The sequence below is a fragment of the Acipenser ruthenus genome, chromosome 18 (genome assembly GCF_902713425.1).
Source record: "Acipenser ruthenus chromosome 18, fAciRut3.2 maternal haplotype, whole genome shotgun sequence".
NCBI lineage: Eukaryota > Metazoa > Chordata > Actinopteri > Acipenseriformes > Acipenseridae > Acipenser > Acipenser ruthenus.
This window is the reverse complement of record NC_081206.1, coordinates 22,609,064-22,636,389: the sequence shown is the minus strand read 5'-3', so window position 1 is coordinate 22,636,389 and position 27,326 is coordinate 22,609,064. Positions and strand designations below refer to the sequence as shown.

The 27,326-nt window shown below is 35.2% G+C and overlaps 1 protein-coding gene across 2 annotated transcripts in view; it reads left to right on the top strand.

The window, feature by feature from the left end:
* Window positions 1-27,017, top strand: part of LOC131698664 (sprouty-related, EVH1 domain-containing protein 1-like) — a 40,124-nt gene extending 13,107 nt beyond the window's left edge. For both annotated transcript variants that reach the window (XM_058991573.1, XM_058991572.1), the window contains 3 exons: window positions 8,423-8,597; window positions 19,215-19,383; window positions 23,178-27,017. In XM_058991573.1, coding sequence (XP_058847556.1) covers window positions 8,423-8,597; window positions 19,215-19,383; window positions 23,178-23,248 — 415 coding nt within the window. In that variant the 3' untranslated portion in view covers window positions 23,249-27,017. The remainder of the gene's footprint in view (window positions 1-8,422; window positions 8,598-19,214; window positions 19,384-23,177) is intronic.
* The last annotated feature ends 309 nt before the right edge of the window (window positions 27,018-27,326 follow it).

Sequence of the window (27,326 nt, the reverse complement as noted above, 5' to 3'; positions counted from 1 at the left end):
TGCTGATATTCATGTGCTGCACCTTCCGCAGCTCTAGTTACACAAGTTTGTAATATTAACCCTTTAAGGACTGGGATCATGTTCACACGATCATACTGAAGTGGGCTTCTAGGATTGCGATCGTGAAACGCACATAAATGGACGGGAGGGACTGACGTTCCCTGATTCGTTTTTATTTTTTGTTTCTTGTGTGAAGTCACTAAGAGGGGCATTTAGTGTCTAAAGGGTGGAGACAGTTTACAGCAGCCTGTAGACACAAAACATCACAGGAACTTGTTTAGAGCTAATAAGAAAAGGGGAAACACTAAATCTGATGTATTTGACAATTAAATTAGAACATTTATTCTGTCTCGTGTTAATATATATTTAAAAAAAAAAAAAAAAGCAGGAACCTCTTCCGTATAACTTTGCCTAAAATTATATGGTTATTAAAATAAATAAATAAAAGAACTTGATCAAGCTCTTGAGCATTACAATTTCCAAGTATTGGAATCCAACATCACTCTCCTCTACATACTAGTGTACATAAACCTCCCAAACATTTCCAAGTCTTATTTTTAAATGCCACACAATAAAGTAATATATTAATTGGTATGTTTGCCGCCTTGTGCAGTTCATTGTATATGGTCAAGTGTTACTAAATAACTTAACGTATTAAAATTCACATATTCACACAAGCTTTAAACTAAATTGCTAAAAAGTTGGGCTGTGTTCGAAGGTTCATTCGCTAGCCAGGAATTCGATGGCAGTTTAAAACCTTCGAAGGTTCATCAGGCAGCATTCACGCACTGTGTTTTTTTTTCTTTTTTTCTCTAACAGAAACCGTTGGGCAATGAGTAACTAGTATAAATAACACATCAAATTTTGCATGCAAGTAACATTTGATCTTTTTGATTTGTATAATGCATATTACTAAAACAAAACTTATTTTAAAATCCACTACTAAGTGTTTTGGTGAAATTTGTCACAGGACTGATTATACGTCTAGCATATTATTAAACGTTTGACCACTTCTTTAGAGTTTAAACATTTAAAATTCCCGTCCCTATTAGCTACGAGATGTAAGGAATCTTTGTAGACGTAGATTAAGTATCGGAAAACAGTAGGGCATGATTATTTATTCTGGTTTGTAGTACTACAGTTAAAATAAGGATGTGAACTACAACACTGAGATGGGGACCTCTTTTGGAATTTCATGGTCTCTTTCTAAATATTTATTTCCTAATGAAGCTTGATGATTTGACAACCCTGAAACATGGTCCATCCCTAGTGAACTGATTGTCTTGGCTCTGTGAACAGCTTTTGGAAACAATGGGCTAGAATTAGTCAGCACCACTTAATCGAGACACTGATAATCGGGATGCTTAAATGGGACAGAACTCTGGGAAACGGTTCTTCCCAATGGGATAGTATTTTCAAATGATGAATGGAGATCGCTTTTCAGAGTCCGGTTCACATAGTGCAATGATTACGCTATGACTTGCGTAAACCACTGTTTTTTGCCTTGCTTGTCACTTGCGAGTTGTCGTCATGTCTGAAGTGAAAACGAGTCGATTTGCCTCTGGCTCAGGCTGTTAAGGGTGCAAGAATGACTCGTATTTCAAATGATGCATTTAACATTTGTGATTTCTTTCTTTTTCATTTCATTTAGAATTAAAAATAAATATAAGTGTAACTAAGGTCCTCTCAAATGCCTCATTTATTGGAACAACCGCTTATTCTGGATATTTTTACATTTCCAGAGGTGCCCTGATGAAGCGTTGCTGACTGTGTACAAAGCATTTGATCTCCTGCAGTGCAAAGTTTTGATTTAGAAATGTAACATTAACTGTTTTTCTATATGGCTGCAATATTGTTTACTGTTGTACCTTTTTTGTTGCTCATTTCTAACTTAATTGTGCCTGACGTTTTACTGTTGAATTGCTTTAATCCACATTGCTCAATTCACCTCATCCCCTGCATAAGCTCTCTGGGTTGCAGGTGGTAGCCACGTTCCCAGGCACTGCCCTACCCCCCAATGTTTATCTATACTGTCCATTATCGTTAACCCTTTCATAAGTCTTACCTATATAACAGACCTGGGAGACCAGATTTTTACACACCTGGTTTAAAATGTTCCAAACCTGTTTTGACCTTTTTAAAACAATCATGTGCATGATTCAGCAGTAAGAGGAAAGAAGATCACTATGACCTGTGTGCTAAAGAAGGTCCTTAGCAAGTTCATTTGGTGGTTCTTTTATATACAGTCGCAGACAAAAGTATTTGAGCAGTTTAAAAAAAACAAAGACAAACAACAAAAAGTGATTTCTATAATTTCTAATTGCTCTAGTGAAATACATAAATTAAAGAAGAGATTCGGCTTTATACTAAACAACGTATTACATAACATGCATAAAATGAAAAATAATGCGCAAAAAAACAAATTTCATACTTTGACAAAAGGTATTTATTCGGGCATCCTTACATTAGTATTTTGTGTGCCCACCTGTTTGCTTCCTTTACAGCTTGCAGTCTTTTTTTTGTATTTTGAAACCGTCCCTGGCATCTTTCCAGAGATTGTTTTGCCCATTCTTCAGCACATACAAAATTGAGTTCTGCAATCGACTTTGGTTTCCTTTTTGCAACCGCACGTACAGACATATGTACAGATATACAGACCCTCCCTCCCACACTACTTTCCTAGCAACAAGAGACAATACAGTAATTGTAGGTGATGATGAGGATGCTAATAAATAGTAAAACATCAGAAGTGTCCTATTTAGTTTTTACAGTTCTTGGTCTTTAATTACAGTGGTAGTGCTTCAGGTTTAGTGGTGCATATCTTAAGTTTATTGTAACTTTAAAAGTTAAGCTTCATAAGTTTTTATTTTAAAATGTCTTCTATGCGAAGCCACTGTTTCTTTTTGGGGAATGGTGTTCGGAAGGAACTAGGCTATTCCAAATATAAATTAGTGTTGATTTTAAAACATTTCGAATAGACAGTTTTGGGGAATTTCAACAGCAACAACCTCCAACAGAACTTGCTGTTGGCCCAGAACTGGTGTTTTTTTTTCTTCTTTTCTTCCTTTCTAATGCTAATGAAAAAAGGACATTTCCAGTCTTAACTTGCGCAGCGTGTCTCTCCTGCAGCATGCTCCAGTGACTAATGTGTGAGCACAAAAACTGAAGGCCAGGATCTAATAACGTGAAAATTCAGCGGAGAAGCAGCCATTGTGTGTAACAGAGTAAGAGGAGAGGGAGGTGGGGTTGGCTTGTAGCCAGGGATCCAGCCACATCCCCAAAAGATGCAGTTCAGGGACTGCTGTATTGTGAAGGCGTTTCTGCTTTTGCTGCAGACCTGTCACGGGTCCTGGAAGTAACTGCCCCCATGTGCTGTGACACAATACAGTTTTGATGAGCAGACAATCAAAGCAGGTTTTCTTTAAAACAAAAAAGTTTGGTTATACTTCAAGAAAAGCTGTTGTCTATCTTGCATTTATAATAGTTATTAATACAAGCGTTTTTGCTTTTTGCCAACAGGAAAGTGATTCTTGCACAGAGATGAAAAAATGTGGCAAAATTAAGTGTTAATGGAAATTGTAAATGGTAATTTAGAAATTAGTTACATATTTATAAACCATTTAATTACCTCATTCATTTAAAAAATAAATCCAATCAAACATTCTGTCTGTCAGTCACATGCTTTGAGCATAAAGATTCTTTAACTACTGGAAATAAATGCAACTGCATCATTTACAGTAAATGAACATTATTATTTTCCTGCTGTATTGTAATTACAGTGCAGAAACTTAAAGAACATTGAATGTAGCCTACAGTTTTTATTTGTTTTTAATTACTAAATTCAAACCAGGCTGTTCGTCTTCTAACTGCAGCATTAAAATAAATGTTTGATCCATGGCTACTGTTCTGAGTTCGGAAGGGAAGTCAGCCATCCAGCAGACTAACTTGGAATAGTTTTAAGACCCATTCTCTCTGCACTAGCAGCAGATCCATTCTGACCTTATGTTGCATACACCCAGCAATGTGCACTGAGATTGCCCATTGTGCTTGCTTAGTTTTGGTTGCAACAAATTGTGTTGCTGCCCACACTTGTGGTATCAAAACCATTTCCATTTCACTTGAAATACAGACATTTTAAAATAACGTACTGCCTGGGGGAATGGTAAAATATATATTTAATAGCTTGTGAATCAGAAATAATGTACACTAACTTATTATAACGAACCCCCTTTTTTAACTATCCAAGCAGCAAGAACTGTTTCCAATGAAAATGAGCCCTATTAGATCACTTTTACAAATTTTACCCGGATAATACGATCTCGGTAGTGATTGACACTGAACGTTCTCTAGTGTGAATGTGTTGTTCTCTCGGTGGAAACAAAGACCTTGGTAGGCTAATTCGAAGATAAGGCTGATTCATAGATAACCTATTGTAGTTTGAATCATGTGTGACGTATGCAACCATTGCCATCTTCACACAAACTGCAACCATGGCACCAGGCGTGAGGCAGTAACAAGATTGAAACAGCACGTATTGATAAAAGAAAAAAAATCTGAAGCAGTCTACGCTGGATATGCTTTAAGAGAAAGGGCACATAATTACTATATTCAGCATGTAAGTGTACTTTTATTTTTTTCATTTCTGTATAGGCTACTGTATAAAGATGTTCAATTCAATTTGGGTGTTTCTTCATTTATTCTGATACAGCAAATTGCCAAATCCTATTATAGTGAACACCCTGATATAACAAACATTTCTCCAGGTCCCGGGAGGGTTCGTTATAATGAAGTTGGACTGTATTTTTTATGTATCTTCTCCATGCCCATTTATTTATATAATATATATATATATATATATATATATATATATATATATATATATATATATATATATAAAACTGGGTTTAATGTTTTTGGAGAACAACACTGTTGTAAATAAAAGTCCTGTACTCCTTTTACAATTGTTTATTATAGAACATGATTTTTGAAGTCTTCATACATACAGTTTCCTAAAATGCAGTATTTGTACTGTAAACCTACATTTTCAAATGTTTTTTTTGTGCTCATACAGTAGCACTAAAAACAAGTGGCACTTTTTTTTTTTTTAGAACAATGCTTTTAAATGTGCATTGCATTTATAGTTGTCTTTATATTAGCACCATCTTTTTAAATGATCTTTATTTAGTGCAAACCAAAGAAGAGCAGTGGTAATCTATTGTAGATTAAGTTGGGATTTCTAGTTTGCAGGAGAAACAATTTAAACTGCAGTAAGTGCAGTTGGTAGTTGTGATGGCTGAATCAATACAGTACTCGGCCATAGTAGAGTGTTAGAATCGCAAAGCTTTATTATTTACTGCATTTGCCTGATTTATTGTGCATGCCAAAAGTTCTGTGAATAAATGGTCTGCCCCCTTTGTCCTCGAGTTCACTATGGGACACATACTGGCATGGAGAGGTCAGGTTCTGGTCAGCGCTCTAGGGGACAGCTGCTTGCCTTCTGGCCTTGTGGTGTGAGCGACATGGCTCCTGCTTTCTTGGCATTTCCTTCCTGTCAATAAGTTAGACTGGGGTGGGGGGTGGTTGCAATTGATGCATGCTGCATTGCCTCTCCCCAGGCTGTCATTGCAAGGAACAGCAAATGTTTACTTTGCTTGCTACTTAGGGGAGACAAAGAAAGTGGACAATAAAAGGAGCGATTTTCACGAGGGTGCTTAGACTGTCTTGGTGAAATGGGCTACCCCAAATGCCTGAGGAATCTGTGTTCTCGCTGGACAGACCCTGCTGTACATTTACATCTCATTTAAATCTTAACCGTTTTTGTTGAATTACAAAACGATTTAATAGAAGCGTCTTACATTAGCTCTAGCTCTCCAGTGTTAGTGCATTTATACTGTCTTCAGATTTACTGTGTTCCTATCAACTGATTGACTCTGAAGGTGAAAACCAACACCCTTGCAGTTTGTCTTTCTGCTACTGACAACAGTTGACGTGCTCAGAAGAAATGAGATCTTTATTGATAATGATAGTACAGTAACTTTTGTGAGTTTTATCAACTTTATAAAGTGAAAGTATTTCAATACACTCCTCTGAGCCCTGTGGTAAGACCTCCAGGACAGGTTTCAGGCGAACTGCAGTGTGCTTCTTTAAAACCATCATATCATTATTAATCACTATAACTTATTTATAATGTGCCAGCTATAGTGTAGATGTTCAGCTAAGCATATTATTTGTAAAATAGGTTAGAGAACATTTCTACCCACTGTATGTGCCACGTATCAGCCCAGACAGAATTCATCTGAACATGAGTAGTAGTGTAACAGACAGGCCTCCAGTTGGTTACTTTGAATGGAAGTATTTGTCAATACACAATACATATCACAGTAGAAGAAACCAGACATATTGTTATGGATTGATGATTAACCCTTAATTCTAGATATACTGTGTGTATATATATTTATATACCCACAGTATGAATAACTATACTGTTTATGTATTTATAAGATGGTTTCTAACAAATTTCAGGAGGAGTATACAACAGAAGTATAGTCTACATGTTTCGTAATTGTTTTTAAAGAAAATGTGTGGTTGCAGTGCCCACAGGGTAAAAAAAGCTGTGATCTGGACCAGAGAAGGTGTTTAGGTTTTTAAAAAATGTGCACAAGGTTTAGATACAAAAATTCTGTGTGGTGTCATGATTAGAATGGAACCTCTGGGAATTAACATTCTAGTCTAATAATCATGACACCATCCACATAATTTTTGTATAATTACAGTTCTTGAATAACAAGTTTACTGCACTGTGATTACTTCTTTTTAAACAGCTGAAGAAGGGCTTTTAACATCCCGAAAATAAGATTTTTTTTTAAATCTTTGAAACCTTTTGTGTATATTTTAATGTATATAAAATCACTTTTAAAGGTGACCTCCATTTCTTGAAATTACACACCCCGAGACAAACAAATACAATGATAAATTTGAGGCTCGGCAAGCATGTTCTAATAAAGTTCCAGATAATCTTCTTTTACACCAAGCTTTCAGAACTAAATTATAGAGATTTAACAGCTCCAGTGCATCTTCTATGTACATACGTCATTGTTTGTATACATCGTAACTGCGGCACAATGTGAAAATGAAAAAAAAAAACACACATTTAATAGCAAGTGATTTTTATAACATATTGTGTATAGGGTGTCTCTTATTGTAAAAGAGATCGTTTTGCACGGTTTGACCAGCCAGAACACACTGACCAAACTGCAAAATGATACAGTACCGCTTACAATCTTGAGAGAGACCCTGCACAGAACTTCGTAGAAAATGTCTTTTGAATGATTTCAGAATATGCTTTTATATTTATACATTCATACTTTGATAAAATAATTTGCGGCTAGACCATTACGCATTTGTAACATGATATGCCATTTGTGTACTCTGCATTGAAGCATTAGTTCACTGTCAAACAAATATGTTTGTATGGAGCTTATAGACTATTCATTTGTTTATCTGCAGCTGCTGCTTCATCAACTGCTCATACATGATCACCTCATACATGATCACCTCATACATTTATCAAGATTCCAAACACATTTTTAGTTTTACAGAAACTACAGCTTAACTTTGGCGAGTGATCTACTAAGGAAACCCTTTTTGCGGCAGGATTTATACAAATCTAACACCATTGCATTGTCCATGCTTTCTTCTCGGGTTATTTAAGGTAACCACTTTGTATTTGCAGTCATGTAAACCCTGCATGCTAGATATTTTGGTAACTGTAACTGCCATATTGAGGTGCTGTGACTTGAATTGAACAGCCACTTTGCATTGCTTTTGCATTGAGATTTAAGCTCTAAACATTTAATAGCAAAATAATGTGGTACAGATGTCCAATATTGGTTAATTGTTTTGTGTCTGCATTTTGTTTTTGTTTACACTCCATTTCATTAATTAACAAACTAAATTCTGTACTTGACACCTTTTAGAAATATTCTCATTTTTTGTAATTTTGCTTCTGATACAGTGTGCTTCTTAAGAAACTGTAATTTGAACATTTGAGTACCTGCAACGTCCCTCGTTCCCAAATTACTTTATTAGCTGCTATTTTTGATGAAAATCACAGAATCAGGAGAGCTCAGGAAATTGTCTGAAATGTCTGGTATTGTCCTGAAACCAAATGGAAACGATTTCGTAGTGGAAACCTAAAAATAAACATTTTAATTTTCAAATCCGTCAGAAGGCTGAAGGAATGCAGTAGATGGACACCAAGTTAAACAATATAGCAGCTAAATGACAACTTTTTATTTTAACATATTAATTAACCTTTATTGCTACTTCTCTGAAACTGAAGATGGTGGACTGTAGATATTTAAGATGTCTTGGGTTTCTTTAAGCTGCCATTTATTATTTATTTTGCGTTTCTGTGTTTCAGTGATAGTTATGCACGCGTGCGAGCAGTGGTGATGACCCGAGATGACTCAAGTGGTGGATGGCTGCCGTGGGGAGGGGGTGGACTCAGCTGTGTTACGGTCTACAAAGTCAATCGTCAGGAAGAAAATGGCTGCACCGATTTTCTTATCCATGGAGAGAGACTAAAGGACAAAACAGTAAGACCTTCATTTCTCAAATGTAATTTATATATGGCAAGCCAAATTGTCATTTAGAGATATCTTCAAATATTTAGAAATCTCTACATTAATTTGAGATATCTCTCTATTTGAAGATATCTCTAAATTTCCAGATCTCTCAATATTTGAAAATATCTTAAATACATTGAGATATCTCAGTGATTTCCAGATATCTTTTTAAATGGAGCTTTAAATTCGATATCTAAAGTGCATTTTCAGATATCTTTAAATCATTAAGATATCTTGAAATTACTTCCTGTTCATTGTGAGATCTGTAAGTGATTGAGGTATCTCTAAGTGAACAAGAAGTTATTTACAGATATCTTAAAATGGTTTAGAGATATCTCTAAATGAAGAGGAAGTTGTTTCAAGATATCTCTAAATGACAGTTTAACTTACCATGCTAGCAAAACCATTATTTAAAGATATCTGTAAATCAATTTTAGATCTTATTTTTTAGATATCTTCAAAAGGGTGTGTTTACAGAGATCTCTAAATATTTCAAGCTATATTAAAATGCAATTTGAGATGTCTAAATGATAGTTTGGCTGCCATTTATATAATATACTTTCATTGCCTGGTTACAACTGGGCTCAACACCTGTAATCAGCATTTTCAATTAGAACAGGAAGAAACTTGATTTGTTGCATATTAGATAGAGATGGAAGGAAATTGCAGCAACACTTTGATGCATTGTGCTTCCTAACAAACAGTGTTACAAGGAATTTTAAATACATGTTTTTTGGCAGGATAAATTGTGGATGTAAAGGTTATTCTGAGATTCTGGTGTGGTTTATAAGCTCTGAATAATGAACTATTGACTTTTAGGCAGTATAGTAATTGGCTAAAAAATAGTTTCCGTAGTATACAAAAGTAGTAATAATTTGATCTGTGGCTTTTTATTTCTTTGTAACATGATAAATGTCATACAGTATATAATATGATTTAGCTACAGTATTAATTCAAGTTTTTGAAACCTACAAATATAAATGCAATAAAACAATGAAAGCCTTGTATGCAAGCAGTGTTCCCTCGAATGCTTAAAATGCTCACATTTTTCGCAATAACTGTGAACAGCCTTCGCACTCAGTTTACTAACTTTCGCAAGTTATCATAAATGTCAACCTTAACCAAGACTCCATCTCAAGGTAAACCTATCATTTTGAGAGCATTCTTGCAAAGTATTAACTTAAACATATTTGCGTCTGTCTTGCCGTTGATTCTCTAAGTTCCCTCTGTAAAAATGCACGTCACATTCCTGTACAGGGTGGGCGAAGCAGGCGTCTGGCGATTGTGCCTCTAGAGAGTGCTGCTCACGAACTTTGCGGTTTTTAACTTGTCATGTAATTGAATACTAATTAGTGAAGAGAAATCTTTCAGCATTATTTAGAAGTATAAATACTCCGGTAAACATAAATAAAAATCACAATGCTAATAATGTTCGGTTTTTGTTTTATTTCCCTTTTTAAAAAAACAACAATTTCAGAAATCATCATCGCAAGCATTTTGAAACGCGGTAAAAATTTGTGGTAAAAATTTGTGGTAAAAATGTAATCAAAATATTAATCTAGAGTCAAATACACATTTGAATGTGTCGTATAGTAATTGAAGACACCATACCGTGTGCATTTTTTTTTTTTGCAAGTTGAGTTTATTCATCATGTGACTTCACTCGTGTCTCTGCTGAAACTCAACATGGCAGCTGCACCAACAAAGAAAAAAATGCAGTGTTTCAGTAAAAGACAGGTCTAAAAAGAAAAATCTGGTTTATCTATATGTTTTTTCTGTCATTCCATTTGATCATGTAAGAGTCAATACCATTAAAAGGGCAGCAGTGTGGAGTAGTGGTTAGGGCACTGGACTCTTGACCGGAGGGTTGTGGGTTCAATCCCCAGTGGGGGACACTGCTGTTGTACCCTTGAGCAAGGTACTTTACCTAGATTGCTCCAGTAAAAACCCAACTGTATAAATGGGCAATTGTATGTAAAAATAATGTGATAACTGTATAATGTGAAATAATGTATAACGTGATATCTTGTAACAATTGTAAGTCGCCCTGGATAAGGGCGTCTGCTAAGAAATGAATAATAATAATAATAATAAAAGATCATATTGCCAGCAGTGGTGAAGTCAACCCAGAAAGGCGCTGGTACTTTTTTCTGTAGGCAGAACCTTGACTTAAGAGTTAACTTAAGGATATAACTTTTTTTTTTTATGAAAACTGTGCTGCGCTCAGGCGGGGCTTTCCCGAAGAAAGTAAGCCAAATTATTTGCAAGTTTAATTATTGTTTAGTTTATTTCTCTACATGCTTCCTGCCTTTAACAACGCTATTATTAGCAATGTTAGACCAGGGCCATTTCTTATTTACATTGTTATCTGACGATGAAGAAACAAGCTCAAAGCTATTTTTCTAGCTATATGGTCAAAGGAAATGCATTGCTTTACTGTGTAAGGGATGTAGTCACTACACTACACACCGTTTGTTTCATAAAGACATACTGTCCAGACACACCTTGTTTGCTATCATCAGCAGAAACAATTGGGAGGATTAATTATGAGTTTACATTAAAGGGGCGATATTTAAATTACAATCGGGTGATACACAACACTGAACCTGTGAGAGCAACGGAGTCAGTCAACAGTGTGCTTTTTTAAATCAGTGTTTCATATTTTGTCCTGGTTATTGTAATGCCAGTAACATTTGTGCAGTACTGTACATAGGATTGCTCTCACATGACATTGCTGGACTGTTACTAAACTCTTTCATTTTTTTTTTTTTTTATTGTTCTTGTAATGCCAGCAATAAGATAAACAGGTAGTTTTCAAAACACCTTTATTTGTAGACTGAACTACAGTGTCAGTGGAAGACTGTAAATACGATTCTCACGACAGTGCTGAACATTTGTGTTCTGAACTGTTGTAATATAATTCCTAGGTTTTCCTGCTTATGAGCCAAATGATGTCTATAAACATTGACAGGTTTGAAGTGTCTTCAGCTGATTTACTTTCAGCAACAACAGTCTTGTTGAAAATCTTGGCTTTAATAAAAATAAAGAATTGTGGTAATATTTATTCTTATTTTAACTATCAACATTATATTTATGTTCAAATGCCATGTTTAATTATTAATATGTTGATAAAGTGGGAGACAAACAACTGGCCATTTTTAAACAGAATTTGCTATTCCCAAAATGGGAAATTTAGTAGCCCAAAAGATGGTTACAATTAAAAGCAGTGCAGACGCCAGTGTTTTATACAGTAGTATAAAGCAATTATATGCAGGCTACCAGTTAAGCATGCAGTCTATATCTATGATAACAACTGACGGGGCTGCATTTATGATAAGATCTGACAGGCTTCATAAAAATTCTAGATTATTTTATATAGATAAATCAGAGGCTGATTCACAATCTGAGGCAGATTTACCCTTTCTCAGTCAAAACGGCAAGTTTCTCAGTATCTTAAAAAGCTTGGAGGGAATGCTGTATGCAAGACATGTGGAAAAGTAGTTTAAAATGTAATGGTATTGGAGTTTTGATATTTTACATCACTAGAAAGTTAAATGTGCCTGCTCTGGAACTTGCCTGTATTACTTTCATATTTTTAAAATTTAAATAATTTCAAAAGGGATTCCTACTGTGACTTTGGCCCTGCTAAACATGATTGTGACTCATGCTGTTGTAATCAAACTTTGCCTTGGAGACCAAACCTAATTGGCAGTTTGTCTTAAATACTTTCTGGATTTTAATTGAAACCTCATTTTATATAATTTTCTACATTGAAAGCTTTGTTCCTTTTTTCATTGTTTTAAGTTACAGATGTAGCTTTTTATCTTTTTTTTTTCTAAGCCACTTACAGATTCAGTCAAAATACTTTTCCAGTACATTGGCTCCATGAGAAGCATCTGTTACTGTAGCGTGTAAAACCAGTCCAAATTTAACAAAGGATAATGTTCAGTTAGTCAACAGATAACCAAAAAGCTCGACATTCTCAACGGAATTGTTTTTCTTCTAATTGCATAAGAATTTTAGTATGTCTTGTTTTAGACCAATATAGCCAAGCGGTCAACAAGGTAGAGACAAAGTATTCCTTGTTTTATATAAAAGGCTGTTATTTGTGAATGGCCAAGGAGGAAATGTGCAAGATATATAGAGGAAGTCTTCTAGTCTGTGGAGATTTCCAAAGTGATCTGCATCAAAGGACTAGGGTCATTTCGGAAGGAGCTTAAAACCACCTCTTTCCTGTTATAGCCTTAGGACAGGAAGCACATCTTGAAGATTCACTGTATTCCTACAGGACCAGCTGTGAGATGGACATTAGGAATATAAAATAACTAGGCTGATTTTAATAAAGGTACTGCAACTCAGATGTGGTCAGATCCACTGGTGCATGAAGTATGGAATTTCAAAACTGGCCATTGTAATTGGATACATTTTACAATACCCAATATAAATGTGTTACGGTATGTAAAGAAGTTTTTGTTTTGGAACTAAATTTCCTGAAAGCTATAGAATTTCCCTGTTAGCCTTAGGTTAGAGCAAGCAATACAACACAACACATTAAATGTCCCTAACCTTTTAAGGCCCAGAAAAATATTCAGTTCCTGTATCTAGCTGTCTGTCACAGTCTGTTCTTTTAGCAAACCATTGTACTTAGGTGGTGAAGTAAAATGAGCGCGCCTTCTGTGCTATAAATGTCTAGACTCCATTAAGGATTCAGGAGGGGGGAACAAAGCACTGTGACACTTTACTGAAGTCCAATCATAGTGTCACTCTTATTTCTACTGCTGTAGAGTGTGTCCCTGCAGCTTCTGACATGATCGATCACGACTAACCACTCACTCGTCTCCAAACCCACATGGCGCTTGCCTAAACAGTCATTGTATGGTTCACTTCTGCTTAAAGAGGCATTTTGTACTGTGACTCTGATTCTGAACATGGTTCTTTCTGTCTTCACTTTGAGAAAACAATGCTGCATGTTTTTGATCATTGTATGATGTAATCTCAAGTGCAGTACTTATGGTAGTAGAGTATGCAGAACTACAGCATATGCTTACGTAAATTACTGAAGTTATTGCCAGCACAAAAAATGTATACATTCCTTTTTGTTTAGGCCTGGAATAATTGTATTTATTTTGAATAAAAGCTGGAAGAACTTGAATCCAAAAATAATTTCTCGCTTCTTTCATTGTACCGGTATTTTGCATTTATTTTCTTTTAATATTTTACTGTGTATTTACTGTGTAATTTATTGTAAGCTATTTAAAGAACATTAGTGTGTGGATTTCAGTTGTATGTACCACACATAATCAGTATTTCTTTATTTATTATTATTTTAAGCACCTCCCCGGTTACATGCTGTACAGTGCTGTTTTTTGAAAATTATCATTGCTGTTCCCATGTGTTTATTCAGAATGTATTTGACTGATTGCATGGCATTTTTTTAAAATGTTTTTTTCTGTTTGGTACTGTTTATTATTAATGCGATCTAAGGTGCTGTCCACCACACCAGAATTCTGTATTTCCATACTGTAATATGATTGAACTATTGAATGCAACTCTCTAAAATGTATTGCATAGCTACCTCTTTCTCAAAGAAAATACAGTACATTAGCACAATTTTTTTTGGAGTGGGGTGGTTGCATTCCAGCATGCCTTTAGTACTGGTTAATCTAGTTTACCTGCAGGTTGTATTTTATTTTAGCTACAGTAAAGACTAAGTATCAGTTACTGCACACACTCTACCGTACTTTAATTACCAGTAGTCATCTTTCTTCTTTTTTTGTTTCTTTTTTCTCACTGCGTGTTGAGCTTGTACTGAATTTTCCCATTGTAAGTGCTCCGCCTAAAATAACTTTATTCTGTTAATTTCATATGTTGATGCACGTGTGTCATGACAGAAGTAATACATACATTTGTGTTTATTGATTCATATTGTGATTGGCCTTGGTGTATTGTGTCCGGTGGTCAACTCTTAGAGAACACTGCTTGCTTCTCAAGGGGTTTTCTCTTAGCCAGACTACTGATACATAACCCAGGGAAGTCTTTGTGTATTGTTTTATCATGGATATGATAAGTTAGCATGTAAAAGCTTTCCTATTAAATTTGTCCTATTTGGGAGAGAGTTGTTTAACACAGTACATTAATGTTTAATAATGTAATTATTGTTTGTTAAACCCTAATGTGACATTGGCTCCAGCCGTTAAGAAACCGGTCATTTTAGTTTAGTTGTGTAATGTAGGCTTTTTTTTTTTTTGCTTTCTTTCCACGGGGTACTTTTTACCTGTACATCTGCTTTCGCTTCAGTATTACTATTCATAATGATTATTTTCAATTTAGAACATAATACTGCATCGTGCTTCTCCTTTCTTTCTAGCTTTGGCAATTTTAAAGTATGGGAGTTTTATATATCCTGCAGTCCCATTAGTTCTTTAAAAAAGCTTCAGTTTTCTTTTATGACAACACATATATAATACATTTTTTCTTAAATAGCAACCGCTGGCGTTCATGGGTCTTAAATGTAAAACAAATGAATAGCGATATATTAAACAAAATCCAAGCAACGCATTAAATGTGATCTTCACATGGTTAGTCAAAAGCACAGCAACGCCCTACAGAACGTTCCTTCCCTATACCGCATGACAGACGGCATCAATAACAAATATTTTATGCATTGTTTTGATTTATTTATGAGTTTACCGGTGATGGTGCTTAAAACAGAATATGATGTATTTATTAATGCAAGTCACAAAGGCATGTTATTCACAAAGGCATGTTACCAGCATAGAATTCGTGTTCTCTCTAATTCCCCATGCATATGACTGTTTTCAACCTTTTTGAGTCATCCAAGCATTTAAGCTTCCAATTAAATTGCCGACGGTTACAAAGTTCGAAAAACACAGTAGTTGCCCAAAGTAAATGCTGTTGATTTTTATAACAAAATAATTCCCATTGTAATGACCAGACCCCGATCCCTAAAAGTTACTATTGTGGCCAGAACAAAATATGAATTGAAATATGAAATGTCACCCTCTACCTTTTCTTACATTACTTTAATTCTAGCATACTGACACTTAACACTTTAATAATTCGATAGGAAAATTGTCAAAGAAGCTGATGAATTATAGTAGTGGTTTTACTCTAGTGACTGGTCTGACAATACATATCTTTTGTGCAGTAATACTAAACATCTTCAGATATAATCGTAACACTTTAAAAACTAATGTTTTCTACTCCTTCAAAAAACAAAACAAACATTGATTTTGTGCTGCACAATTTCCAATCAGTGAGCCCTACTGTAGGCTGTACTCTTGGTGGACTTACTTTACAGTAACTACATTATGAGAATGCAGATTAGAGAGGCTTTAGACACTTTGGAGCAATGTGTAAAGTCCATTGCGGTGTAGGGAGGGGTGGGGGGTTAAAGCTGTTCTAAACCCAATCAAGAAATGATAATGAAACGTGTACTAAAATAAATGTATATTAGAACTATGCAAAATAGTTTAACATTTCTATCTATATCTGTCTGTCTGTCTTTTTTTATTATTCAGTAGAGTTTGGTGCAATATGTATTATAAAGCAGTAATGGTAGACTACAGTTACATTACAACATAACAATTGATTTTAGAAAAGTGGTTCATAAAATCTTATTACAACTTTACTGGTTGAATTGGTCCAGTAGGGAGTAGGTTACAGTATAAATGAACGACACACAATCCATCAGTAAAATGAAGAACACTTCTCTCTAATAGGCCATCTCTGTGTGTAAGGAGGCGTACTGTAGCTGCACATCTGTTTATATTTACAGACGCAAAGGTTAACTGAATATAATGTTACAACAATTACTGATTTTTAGAATCTTTTTGACACTACATCTCTTTGTACAACATAGCCTATACAATAATTTTACATGTTGCTGATTTAAGGAACAGTCACAAATGTGTCATGGAGAGAGCTCTACTAAACAATTTAAAACATGTGGACAACCCTTTTTAATCTGAAGAAAAAACGGAAATTCATTGTTTTGTAATCAGCATTTTTATGCTAAAGCCTTCCAAGATACCTTGCTTTCTGTGATATTAAGCATAAGTCAACTTTAGTTTATATATTTTGTACTGGAGCATGTATGTGCAAATATGCAATTGTTTTAAAAAATATCAAAATGGGGGGGGGGGGAGAAACCCCTGACTGCTGAGGGGACACTGTAAAGACTAAAGGATTGTGTTTGCTGCGCCAGCACCACAGCACCCCTCTCAGTGCCCTCCCACACTCAACCTTAATGCATCCTTCAGTCAAGCGTCACGCTACTTCATGCTACAAACATTGACCATTCCTGCAATCTCCACGCAGCGCTTACCCTATCTTGGAGGACTACTGTGCACTGATACAGGGACAAAATGCTTGCCAGTTCTGGAAGCTTTCTAGTACTGAACAATAATACAATGTGGGTATTGCATTTCAATTCATGAGGAAACTGTGTTCCAAACCATTTGGTTGTACTGACGTGTTTAAATTGTTTGGAATCCTTTTTAGCCAATCGAGGCACTTTGTGTACTCAAGCCATTTTATAATACAGAAGAAATGAAAATTAATACCTTCTGCACTACAGGTAAAATAAATAAACAAAAAAAACGGATGTAATAAAATGACACATGTGTTTTGACTTGTTTTAATACTAAGTTTCTTTTTCGTACTCTAGCTTAATGCAATTTTATCTGGCTTGTCATAATCATGTAAGATGATTCTATTTTATTTCTGGATTGTGATACATTAGAACTGTTTTATTAATCTGTTGCAATATACAACTCAACTGGAAGACGAACATAGTCCCAGAGCATACCATTGTACTTGTTGGCGCATGTTTGATATTTGAGATAAAAGCCTGCCTTATTTTCATTAGTGCAGAGAGACACAAAAGGGACTTCCATTTGCTTCACAAATAGCACAAAGCCCTTAATGCCCGTCTCCCATTTCATTTGATCTACTAGGAAGCTGTGTTGGAGTTAACTCAAAGGACTGATTTAATAATGGGCTTTGTGAAACTGTTACTACTGTACAATATAATGGTCTTCGTTTCTGCCAATCTGTGTAGCAATTTCAATGCTGTCTGCTTTAACCTACTGTACAGTACTACCTAGAAAATGTCTTCAGTTCACCACGTTTTAGGCTATATTGGGTAAATGAGTGTGAGACTGTAGGTTACAGTAACACTGCTTTTTAGCTATACAGTAAATTGGGTTTGTGTTTTTAATGTGCTTGCTTTTTGTATATTCAGTTATATTATCGGTTTTAATTTTGGTTAATAGATATGAATTGTTTTAGGAAGGTATTGTGTGTTAATTTGTGTTTTTGTATTTATTTATTTATTTTTTTTGGCAAACTCCTTTATCGGAAGGAGAGAAATCCTGCAAACTATATCAAACCTAATAAAGTTTTAATTATTTTATAATTTGATATTAGCCAAATCTGATTTGATTTTATTTATTTATTTTATTTATTTATTATTATTATTATTATTATTATTATTATTATTATTATTATTTATTTCTTAGCAGACGCCCTTATCCAGGGCGACTTACAATCGTAAGCAAATACATTTCAAGTGTTACAATACAAGTAATACAATAAGAGCAAGAAATACAATAACTTTTGTTCAAGTGTGACAAACCACAATTCAATAATACACCAGATAATAGTGATAGTTACATCAGGATATGATTAAATAGTGGTAGTTACATCAGTTGTTCAAAGCTAAAGGCTTTTTGATAGTCTTGTGTCTGAAGTTACAACATTACTGTAACTATGAATTGATACATTTTTGAAAAGCAAATGTACACGCTGCAACAATTATTGGGATTAAATGTGAAAAAAATATTCTCTGAAATTGTATAGGGGAAGCTTGAGGGGAATTTTACAAGCTTGCAATATACAAACCTCAAACTAGCTTATTTTGTCAATTACATCAAAGAATGCTGTATTCCACATGTCTGTACTAAACCCTGATTGAGACCAAATTATGAGACCTTTTTGAGAAAGGCTGAATGTTTTCTGACCTAATTACGTTCCATACAGTACTATATCTAAATAACTAATTTATGCATCATTAAGTTTTTAAATGTTTAGAAAGCCCTTGACCATGACTAAAGTACCATTTCAGGGCATCGGGTTCACTGGACAAAAATGTATGAAACGCAGTCTTGGAGTGACTAATTTCACAGATCTCCAAGTGTTGTACATGCAGTTTATCCATGCAGTACCTTTTTGTTTTTAATGACATTTTTTAAATGTTCAAAGAATAGGTTTAGTAATGACACTTCATCAGTAGTTTGTGCTCACAATAACTTTGTCCTATTTTGTTTAAGTATTTATTTATTTTTTGGGATAACTACTTTTCTGTTGATCACTTTACACTACTTCTCTGGCTTACTGGACAGCTGCTTTACTTGAAGACATATTGATGAGAATAACCTAAAAGAAATGCAGTAGAGATTTGTTGTACTGTATGCTCTAGTGTACTAATTTTTGATAGTTTTCATAACGGTTACATCTTGTTTTATTTAATTTATTTTAAATGTTTCCATGTATTGTTGTTTACAGGTGGTATTGGAGTGTATATTGAAAAAGGACCTGGTATACAACAAGGTGACCCCAATATTTCACCACTGGAGGATCAGTGACAAAAAGTTTGGACTCACTTTTCAGAGTCCTGCTGATGCAAGAGCATTCGACAGAGGCATTCGCAGAGCCATCGAGGATATCCACCAAGGTACATTCCTCCCCAGATTACTCAGGATGTGTGGAAATATTCGAGATTCAGAAAGGTTCTCTATTTGAAGCAAGACAGCCAGCACATATTTGATTAAAGTGATTAACAAGCAGAGTAATTCCTTAAGTCTCACTTCTGTTCATTATATAGGTATCAAATATCCAATTTTAAGATACACGGTATAGTAAACATGTTTTTTTGGCAATAGACATGATATATGGTACTGCACTTGGTTTAGAGGAATCTCTGTTTGCAAGTGATGCTTTCATGTAGTGTTGCACTTGCTTCATTTTACCTGGTCCCTACCATGTCAATGTAGGTCGATGATTTTTATTGAACTGCCCAGTTATATTTGGTATTATGTTTGACCCACCCTGACTTTAATCTTGAAAGGAAACCACCAAACAAATTTTATTTGTGGATGAAGCCAGTTTGTCAGAAGCCAGACAAACCTTGTCCATTTTTAAGAGGGCTTCAGACCAGTATTAAAAAAAAAAAAAAAAAGGATAATACGTATACACCAGGTAAACTGGTCGTTGACTGTAATTCATATGTTTTATAAACCCGAGCATTGGTCCTGAATTGGTATGTAAAATACCATGTGTTGACTTCATGCCAGAGCAGTGCCAATATGCTGGAGACACTCAGTGTTGTAACAAGGGTGGAGAGTGTTTACACAAGATAGGTGTGACTAAATAGAGCAGCATAATGCTTTAAACTCACTTTCAAATTGTGTCATAATATTTAGTCATCATCTGCTTTATGGGCTATATGAAACTCTTATAAATCCTCTGCATGTGTTGTAAAAGTTGGTGTTTATTACTTGGTAAAATCAAACTCAATGTATTAGTTAATGTATGAGTTAAACAAGTACCTGTAAGAACGATGTTATCCAAAGTTGGTAAAGTGAAATGTTTCTTTAACAGGTGCTGGCATGAAAATTGTTCAAGGGATTGTGCACATTTTTTATTATATTTTATTTGTTTGATTTAGTGGCAGCAATGTTTCAGTGGGTAATTGAGCTTGCAGCTAAAACTCTCTTTCTTTCGTAAACCAATGTAAACGAAGCTTGTTCTCTAATAAAGGTTAAACTACAAGAATGTAATCAGGATTCTCTGTTACATTTTAAGAGAGATGGATTTTGGTATGTTGAGGATTTGTCGTAATTAAAAGTTCCTATAGGTTTAGGTGTGTGTGTGTGTGTGTGTGTGTGTGTGTGTGTGTGTGTGTGTTTTTTTTATTCACCACCTCCCAGGCGACCTTACTCTTCATTCTGTCTACTTGGTAGATTTCCTGGGCTTGTAATTATTTGGAAGATGTACAAGGGCAAATACAATTTTTTAGTCCTGAAAAGTCTTACAAATTACAGCCTATTCTTCCATGTCTTGTATTTGAATCTGTTTGCAATAGCAGCTGATGCTAACAACATTTTCTTGACCTTTTCAAAACCCCCCAAAACCTTGGTTAAACTATTTCAAGACAATCTTTATTACCACTGGCATTCCACTGCAATGTTTCACTGTGTGCTGACCTGTACCAGCTCTTTCTGTTTATCTTATCACTAAGCATGAATGAGATTGTGTTACTTCCTGTGAAGTCACCATTTAAAGCACAGCAAAACAGTTTGACGCAGCAGTTTTGAAGGTCTGATCACATGTTTTCTTGAACTAAATAAAATAGTAAAGGTAACATCTACATCAAGCAATTGCAAACGGTCTGTAAATGTACATAATTTGAAAAAAGTAAACCACAATTTCAATTCTGTTTTTAAAAGGAAAATATTTAATTTTTTTTATTGGTAATGTTCAGAATCTTCTAAGTTTCATGCTCTCTCTCTCTCTCTCTCTCTCTCTCTCTCTCTCTCTCTCTCTCTCTCTCCTCCTCTCTCTCTCTCTCTCTCTCTCTCTCTCTCTCTCTCTCTCTATATATATATATATATATCTCTCTCTCTCTCTCTCTCCTCTCTCTCTCTCTCTCTCTCTCTCTATATATATATATATATATATATATATATATATTTGTACATATATATATATATGTGTGTGTGCTTTTTTAATAAAAAATATCACAAAGCACTGTACAGTACACAGCAGGGGAAAAAAAGAACAAACCACAATACATTTGTTAGCATGGCACACGACTGTCACAATCAGACCATTTAAATAACAGAATACATGTAATACAAAAGCAGACATTTAAGTTGCATTAAAACCCACTAAGATACAAAAGCCATTTTACAGAAGTGTGTTTTTAGTCTTGACAATCTTTTAACTGTCCCAGCTTCCCTGACAAACAAAGGCAGCGCATTCCATAATTTAGGAGCTCTACAATAAAAAGCCCTACCTGCCGTGTTGCTTTTGTTGACCCTCATATCTCCTTATTTTGAATTTTAGATTGCAGTTGTTTCGAATTACGATCCTTGCCAAATCTTGGAAAGTGACATTTCTGCATTAGGAGATCAAACCCGATTTCTGAATTTGGTAATGAACATCCAAGCAGATGAGGTTTTATTTTGACATATACATAATGATTTGAAACATTAAGTTGTTACAAAAGGAAAAACCTGACAATCTAACTTTTGCTCCAAATTGTACCCCAGTTCAGTACTGTACAGTTGATCTAATAGTGATCTCTTTTTCATATTCCTATACCCTGCTGTATGACTGCAGAGTGTAAACCTAATGTCACCAGTAACCATGACGACTCATCGCTACCATTCTTCCACCTCTGCAATTACAAATTTGTACATCAGAATAGATTGTGGAAACTAAAATAACTATTTAACAATTGGCCAAAAAACCCCCCGAAAAAACAGAATCTGGACAATATAACCGCTCCAGAAAAAATAACATTGTGCTTGCTACTGAATATACCTAGCAATGGCAAAACACTATTTTAAGATCAGTGTGCATGATCGTGTGGCATGTAGTCAGCAGCACAAAAATACAGTGAAACCAATATCGTCCTGTGCTTATCATCAAAATGAAATCTTGTAATGTCATGCAACTTATTTCCAGTGTGCTTAGATGTGAAGTTGCATTCAGATTATATTTTTTTCCTGAATTCTGCTCCCCTGGTTAACTGCTATTTTTTCTTGCTTTATGTATAGCATATAATGAGTCCTGGTTCTTGGTCAATAATTAGGGCTGCTTGCTGCTGCTTCCCAGAATCTTACTGGTTGATGACGTCACCTCTTAACACATGCATAATACATTCATTACCCCAAACTGAGACCTACTACGGGCAGCATTTGAGAGAGAAATGCTAAACTAAATGAAACCCATTGGTTTGAGCTCCATTTTAGCACCCCCGCAGCTGTTAGATTGGAAAAATAACAGCTTGCCCCGTAGGATATAACGGCCCATTGAGAAGCAATAGATCTCCACGTAGTTGCAATGATAAAAATCTGATTCATGGTTCATCACCAGCTGAATTTTATTTTATCAAGCTAAAAAAAGATCAAACTAGTAGGTTGATCACAAAGAAAAAATCTCTACTTGCTTTACAGTGGAGGCAACCTAATTTCTTGTGCATCACGAGGTGTCAAGGGCACTAAATCCCCCTCCCCTTTTTTTATTTTTTTGGTTACATTAAAATACAATGAATATTCCATGTTATAAAAATGAAAGTTATTTCCTGCACCAAAGAACCTAACAAAAAGAATCCTGCTGTTTTGGGATGCTTTCAGTTAGGCTTGTGTTTCAATGTGTTCTTAAGATGAGTTTAAATATGAGTGAACTGTGCTGATACATAACTTCTAACTCTGATTACTAAACAATATATACATTTTATAGGTTGCCCAACATCATACAATGAACCAGAAATTGATGAAGATGGCTTACAAGTAAGTACATTATATTGTTAATGTGTGTCTGTGTGTGTTTCTTCCCAAAATACGTAAAATGACAAACCCAATTACTAAAACCAGAAGGGCTCATCCCAGCATAATTCTGAAAATGATCCTCACCCAGCCAAACGTGTGCCCAGACTTTGTGTGGTCTTTGTTTGTAGGCATAACTGTAAGGCTTTCTCAGTATATTTGAAAAATGTCCACTTTGTTAGTTTAATCAGAAAGACTTTGTATGTGTGGCAGTAGTACACCTAAAATTGTTGTTACCTGTTTTTATTTATTTATTTATTAATGATTTAGAAACAGTGTCAGCTTAGAATCTTTAATCTATGTGGTGACTTATTTTAAATGATTTGTATTGTAAGACAATGGCAATTTAACATTGTTTTGGCAGGGGGGTTACAGTAGACCTAGAAATACTAAGATAAACTTAATAAACCTCAGTGGCAAACATTTTTCTCAGTGTCTTACAATAGACCACTCTAGAAATGACTGATTTAAAGTTAGGTAGAACAAAGTTGCTTAGTTGTGTGGATTTGGTAATGAAACTCCTTTTTTAAACTTGGTGTTTGAAGCCTCAAATATCAGATGATCCTTGCAAATTGCTGACTGGTCTTTTAAGGATCACAAGTGTCTAACCAATTAACCACACGAAGTTCAAGAGATTGAACCGGTCTCTTTAGAAACTGAGCTTCCTTTAATGAAAAGGTATGGGGGAATGGAGCACTGTAAGGTGCTGTTTGAAGTTTGTATACTAGAAACAAAGTGATGGGTGCATACATGCCCGATGGTAAATCAAGAGTATCAATGCCTCCTCACTAGAAAAAAAAAAACACTACAAGCTGAATTTGAGATGCTCCTACTTTGAAAGTAGTCAAAATGACAGTAATAGTGCCAAACTATTTTAATTACATAGAATTGTTCTATCAGATTTGCTGAGGGGCTCAACATACTGGCAAATAAGAAACCTTAAATTTAAACTGGATTAATACAATTATAAAGTTAAAGGCTGTTTTGAAGTTATATTATTGATTATCATAAAAAGCTTTGTAATGTGAAAAATGTGATTTGATGTCATAACATGATCATAAACAATTTGCCATATTTTAATTAAGATTTACCATTATGTGGCATTTAAAAAATGCACTTCGAATAACCCAACATTTTGCGTGTAATGTGTGTTATGGTGAGTACTAGCCATACAAGCACCTTACTTCTGATCCTTAATTGGAAGATTAAGAGAGAGAAAGAGAGAAAAAAATCAAAGTGTAATCTGTCTGGAGAAATAAAATGAATTAATCCAATAAAATCCTCAATTTTCAATCCGACACATTAAAAGCTACCTGTGTTATTAAAGCCAACAATCCCGTACCTGTGGTTACATGGAATGTGTTCAAAGTGAACACCAGGTTCATACTTTTGCAAGGCTTGACAGGTAATGAGTCATTTCCAGGCAGGTGTATTGGCATGATTAGCCAGCCACAAAACCATCTTTATTGACAGGTTGTGAGGAACATCTCCTCTTACTGGCCTGAGGCAAAGGAAAGATGAGTAATACACTTGGCAAGAAAAACCAAAAGATGTCAGTTCTCTTCAGTGGCTTCAGGCGAGTGCTTGACTGTTCTTTGTTGGGACCAGGCAGTACAGCTTTATGCCAAACTGATTAGAAAAAAAGGGACTGTCCTTTACACACATTGTCTGAAGTGGTTTTGCTTTAGGCAGGCAGGATGTGTGAAGTTACCTTTGCTGCATAGCAAAGGTAACTTCTGACAGGAGGTGATTTGCTTTTACATTGGTAAATACATTTTATAGGGTTTGATACACAATTTACCAGAGGGGTCAAGTGGTACATTCTTATATGAACGCCTAAGTTTCATTACATGTGTCAGAATAATTTGCACCTGTTTATTCCATTAACAAACAAAAAAAAACAATGACATGCCTTCTATTGGCTTGCTTATGATTCCACCCTATTCATTTACAGTATTCCAATAATGGAGTACTTTTGACTTGCAAAAGATGGCATTCCTCTTATTTAACACAATGTGCTGTAAACCATTAGTGAGGCATGAAATATTCATACACCATGAAATTGGTACTGTAAATGAGGTATCTCTGCATGCTGTGGTTGATCACCTACTTCTAGAGTGTAATTAAGGTCTCTTGAATACATCTAGAAAGTTTTTTCTTTTTTAATTCAGGGTTCTTGAAAAAGCAAAATAGTTGGATATAAAACAGAATATTTGTTCAAAATTAAACTGCTTTTGACACTTTGGAGGCCAGGATTTTTGCACATCTTTACACCCTTTTTCCACAGTTCCTCCTTGTCTGCAAACACCTAATGGAAATATTTTGTGTTCTTGTTTTTATTGTGCATCTCCCCAAAATGTTTTAAATTATATTTAAAAAATCATAAAAAAAAAAAAAAAAAATCAATTAAGCTGTTAGATCAAAGATCTAAAAATTGTATCTATTATAATTGTACCCCTGGCTTCTCATTTAAACCACATCCCAAAACAATTGTATGGGCCCTGTATTTATTTGTTTTATTTTTAAATACAATTATATGCCTTTTTCTGATCCAATACCTTAAACCAAGGGATAAAATAATTCAGTGTTTCAGCAGTACTGAAATTTTCCTTTATTCAAACTGCCTTTTCTCTCATACTGGTAACACAATTTAACCTATCCCCCGCTTCCTGACCACTAGCCCCCAGCATCTACTTTCCACCCATACAATGTACCTAACACTCATTTCCGTCAGGCTACACCCAGACAACTCATTCCTATTGCATCATACCCTGTTCAAATTAGAAACTTTTCTGAAACCCTTCACAGCAGCAGTGATTGGTTAGAATTGTGCTTAAATGGGAAGCATTTCATCACTGTACAAATCTTTTTATTATAACAAGTGTATTATACAGTCATCCGTAGTGTTGGTTTTGAACAATTTTCTGTAATAGGCTAACAGATCATGTAGTCAGCTCCCACACTAAGACCTACAAATACAGATTATGGAAGGGATTCCAAATTTGAAAGAGGGAAGTTGCTGACATGCACTGGAGCCTGCAGTTCTGTAGTTGATTGCACTGGTGTTGGTGTGGAGAAGCCCAAGCAGCAACTTAAGGTCTTGTGGGAATTAAAGTGTGACGAGGGAGAGCGTTTATGGGAAGTGCAGTCTTTTAAATCATGCTTCTGTTTATGCAGCCATTTTAGCTGGAACTGAGCTGAAGAGGAGTGTTTTTATACGTTTGCTGAATCCTGAGCAGGTGACAAGACTCAAATGAGAAACTACTTTTAAAATATTTGTTTTTGTAGACTAACTTTAATCATCCATAAGATTTATAAACAACTGTATGCTAAATTACTGGATTCTGTGATTAAAAAGGGATGATGCCATCCTCTCCTTTCTGAGTGTTACTCCTCGTTAAAGAACAATGCGCATATGTGTGTGTGTGCAGACCCACGAGAGGACGGGGACATTACATTAAAAAAAAAAAAACTACAGTACTGTACACCAACTCGCTGTGCTTCAGTTGTGTAATGATTGTGTACACGGCACCAGTGCAGGCGCTGTCAAAACACTTCCTTTCACGCAATGATTTGAACTTTTGCATTTCATATTTTACTACACCAAAAAGCTGAAAAAAAGGCATAGCAATTTTGTGTGTGTGTTTGTCTTTAAAAAAAATAAATAAATAAAAAAAATAAAATAATAAATTTACAAATTTAAAAGAACCCTTAATTCTATTATGATCTATAATTTGCTTAAAACAAAGTGGTGCAGCAGTTTGTTTGGGGGGGGGGGGGGGGGGGGGGCACATACTAATCCTTTCCCGGGGCCAATGATGGCTCTCGGTGGCCGTGTCTGTGTGTGTGTGTGTGTGTGTGTGTATATGTGTACTGTATATCTCCAGTGCATCAACTGAGAGAGAGATGGAGACTTTGAAGATGGAAGCTTGTCTGGATCCCATTTTCCCTGCAGCTGTCATCTGGCTTTAAGTTTTGCTGGATTTCTACAGCTGGAGCTGTTTTATTACTTTACCCATCATCCCGTATTGGCCGAGCATACAGAACTGTTTTAGTAGTCTTG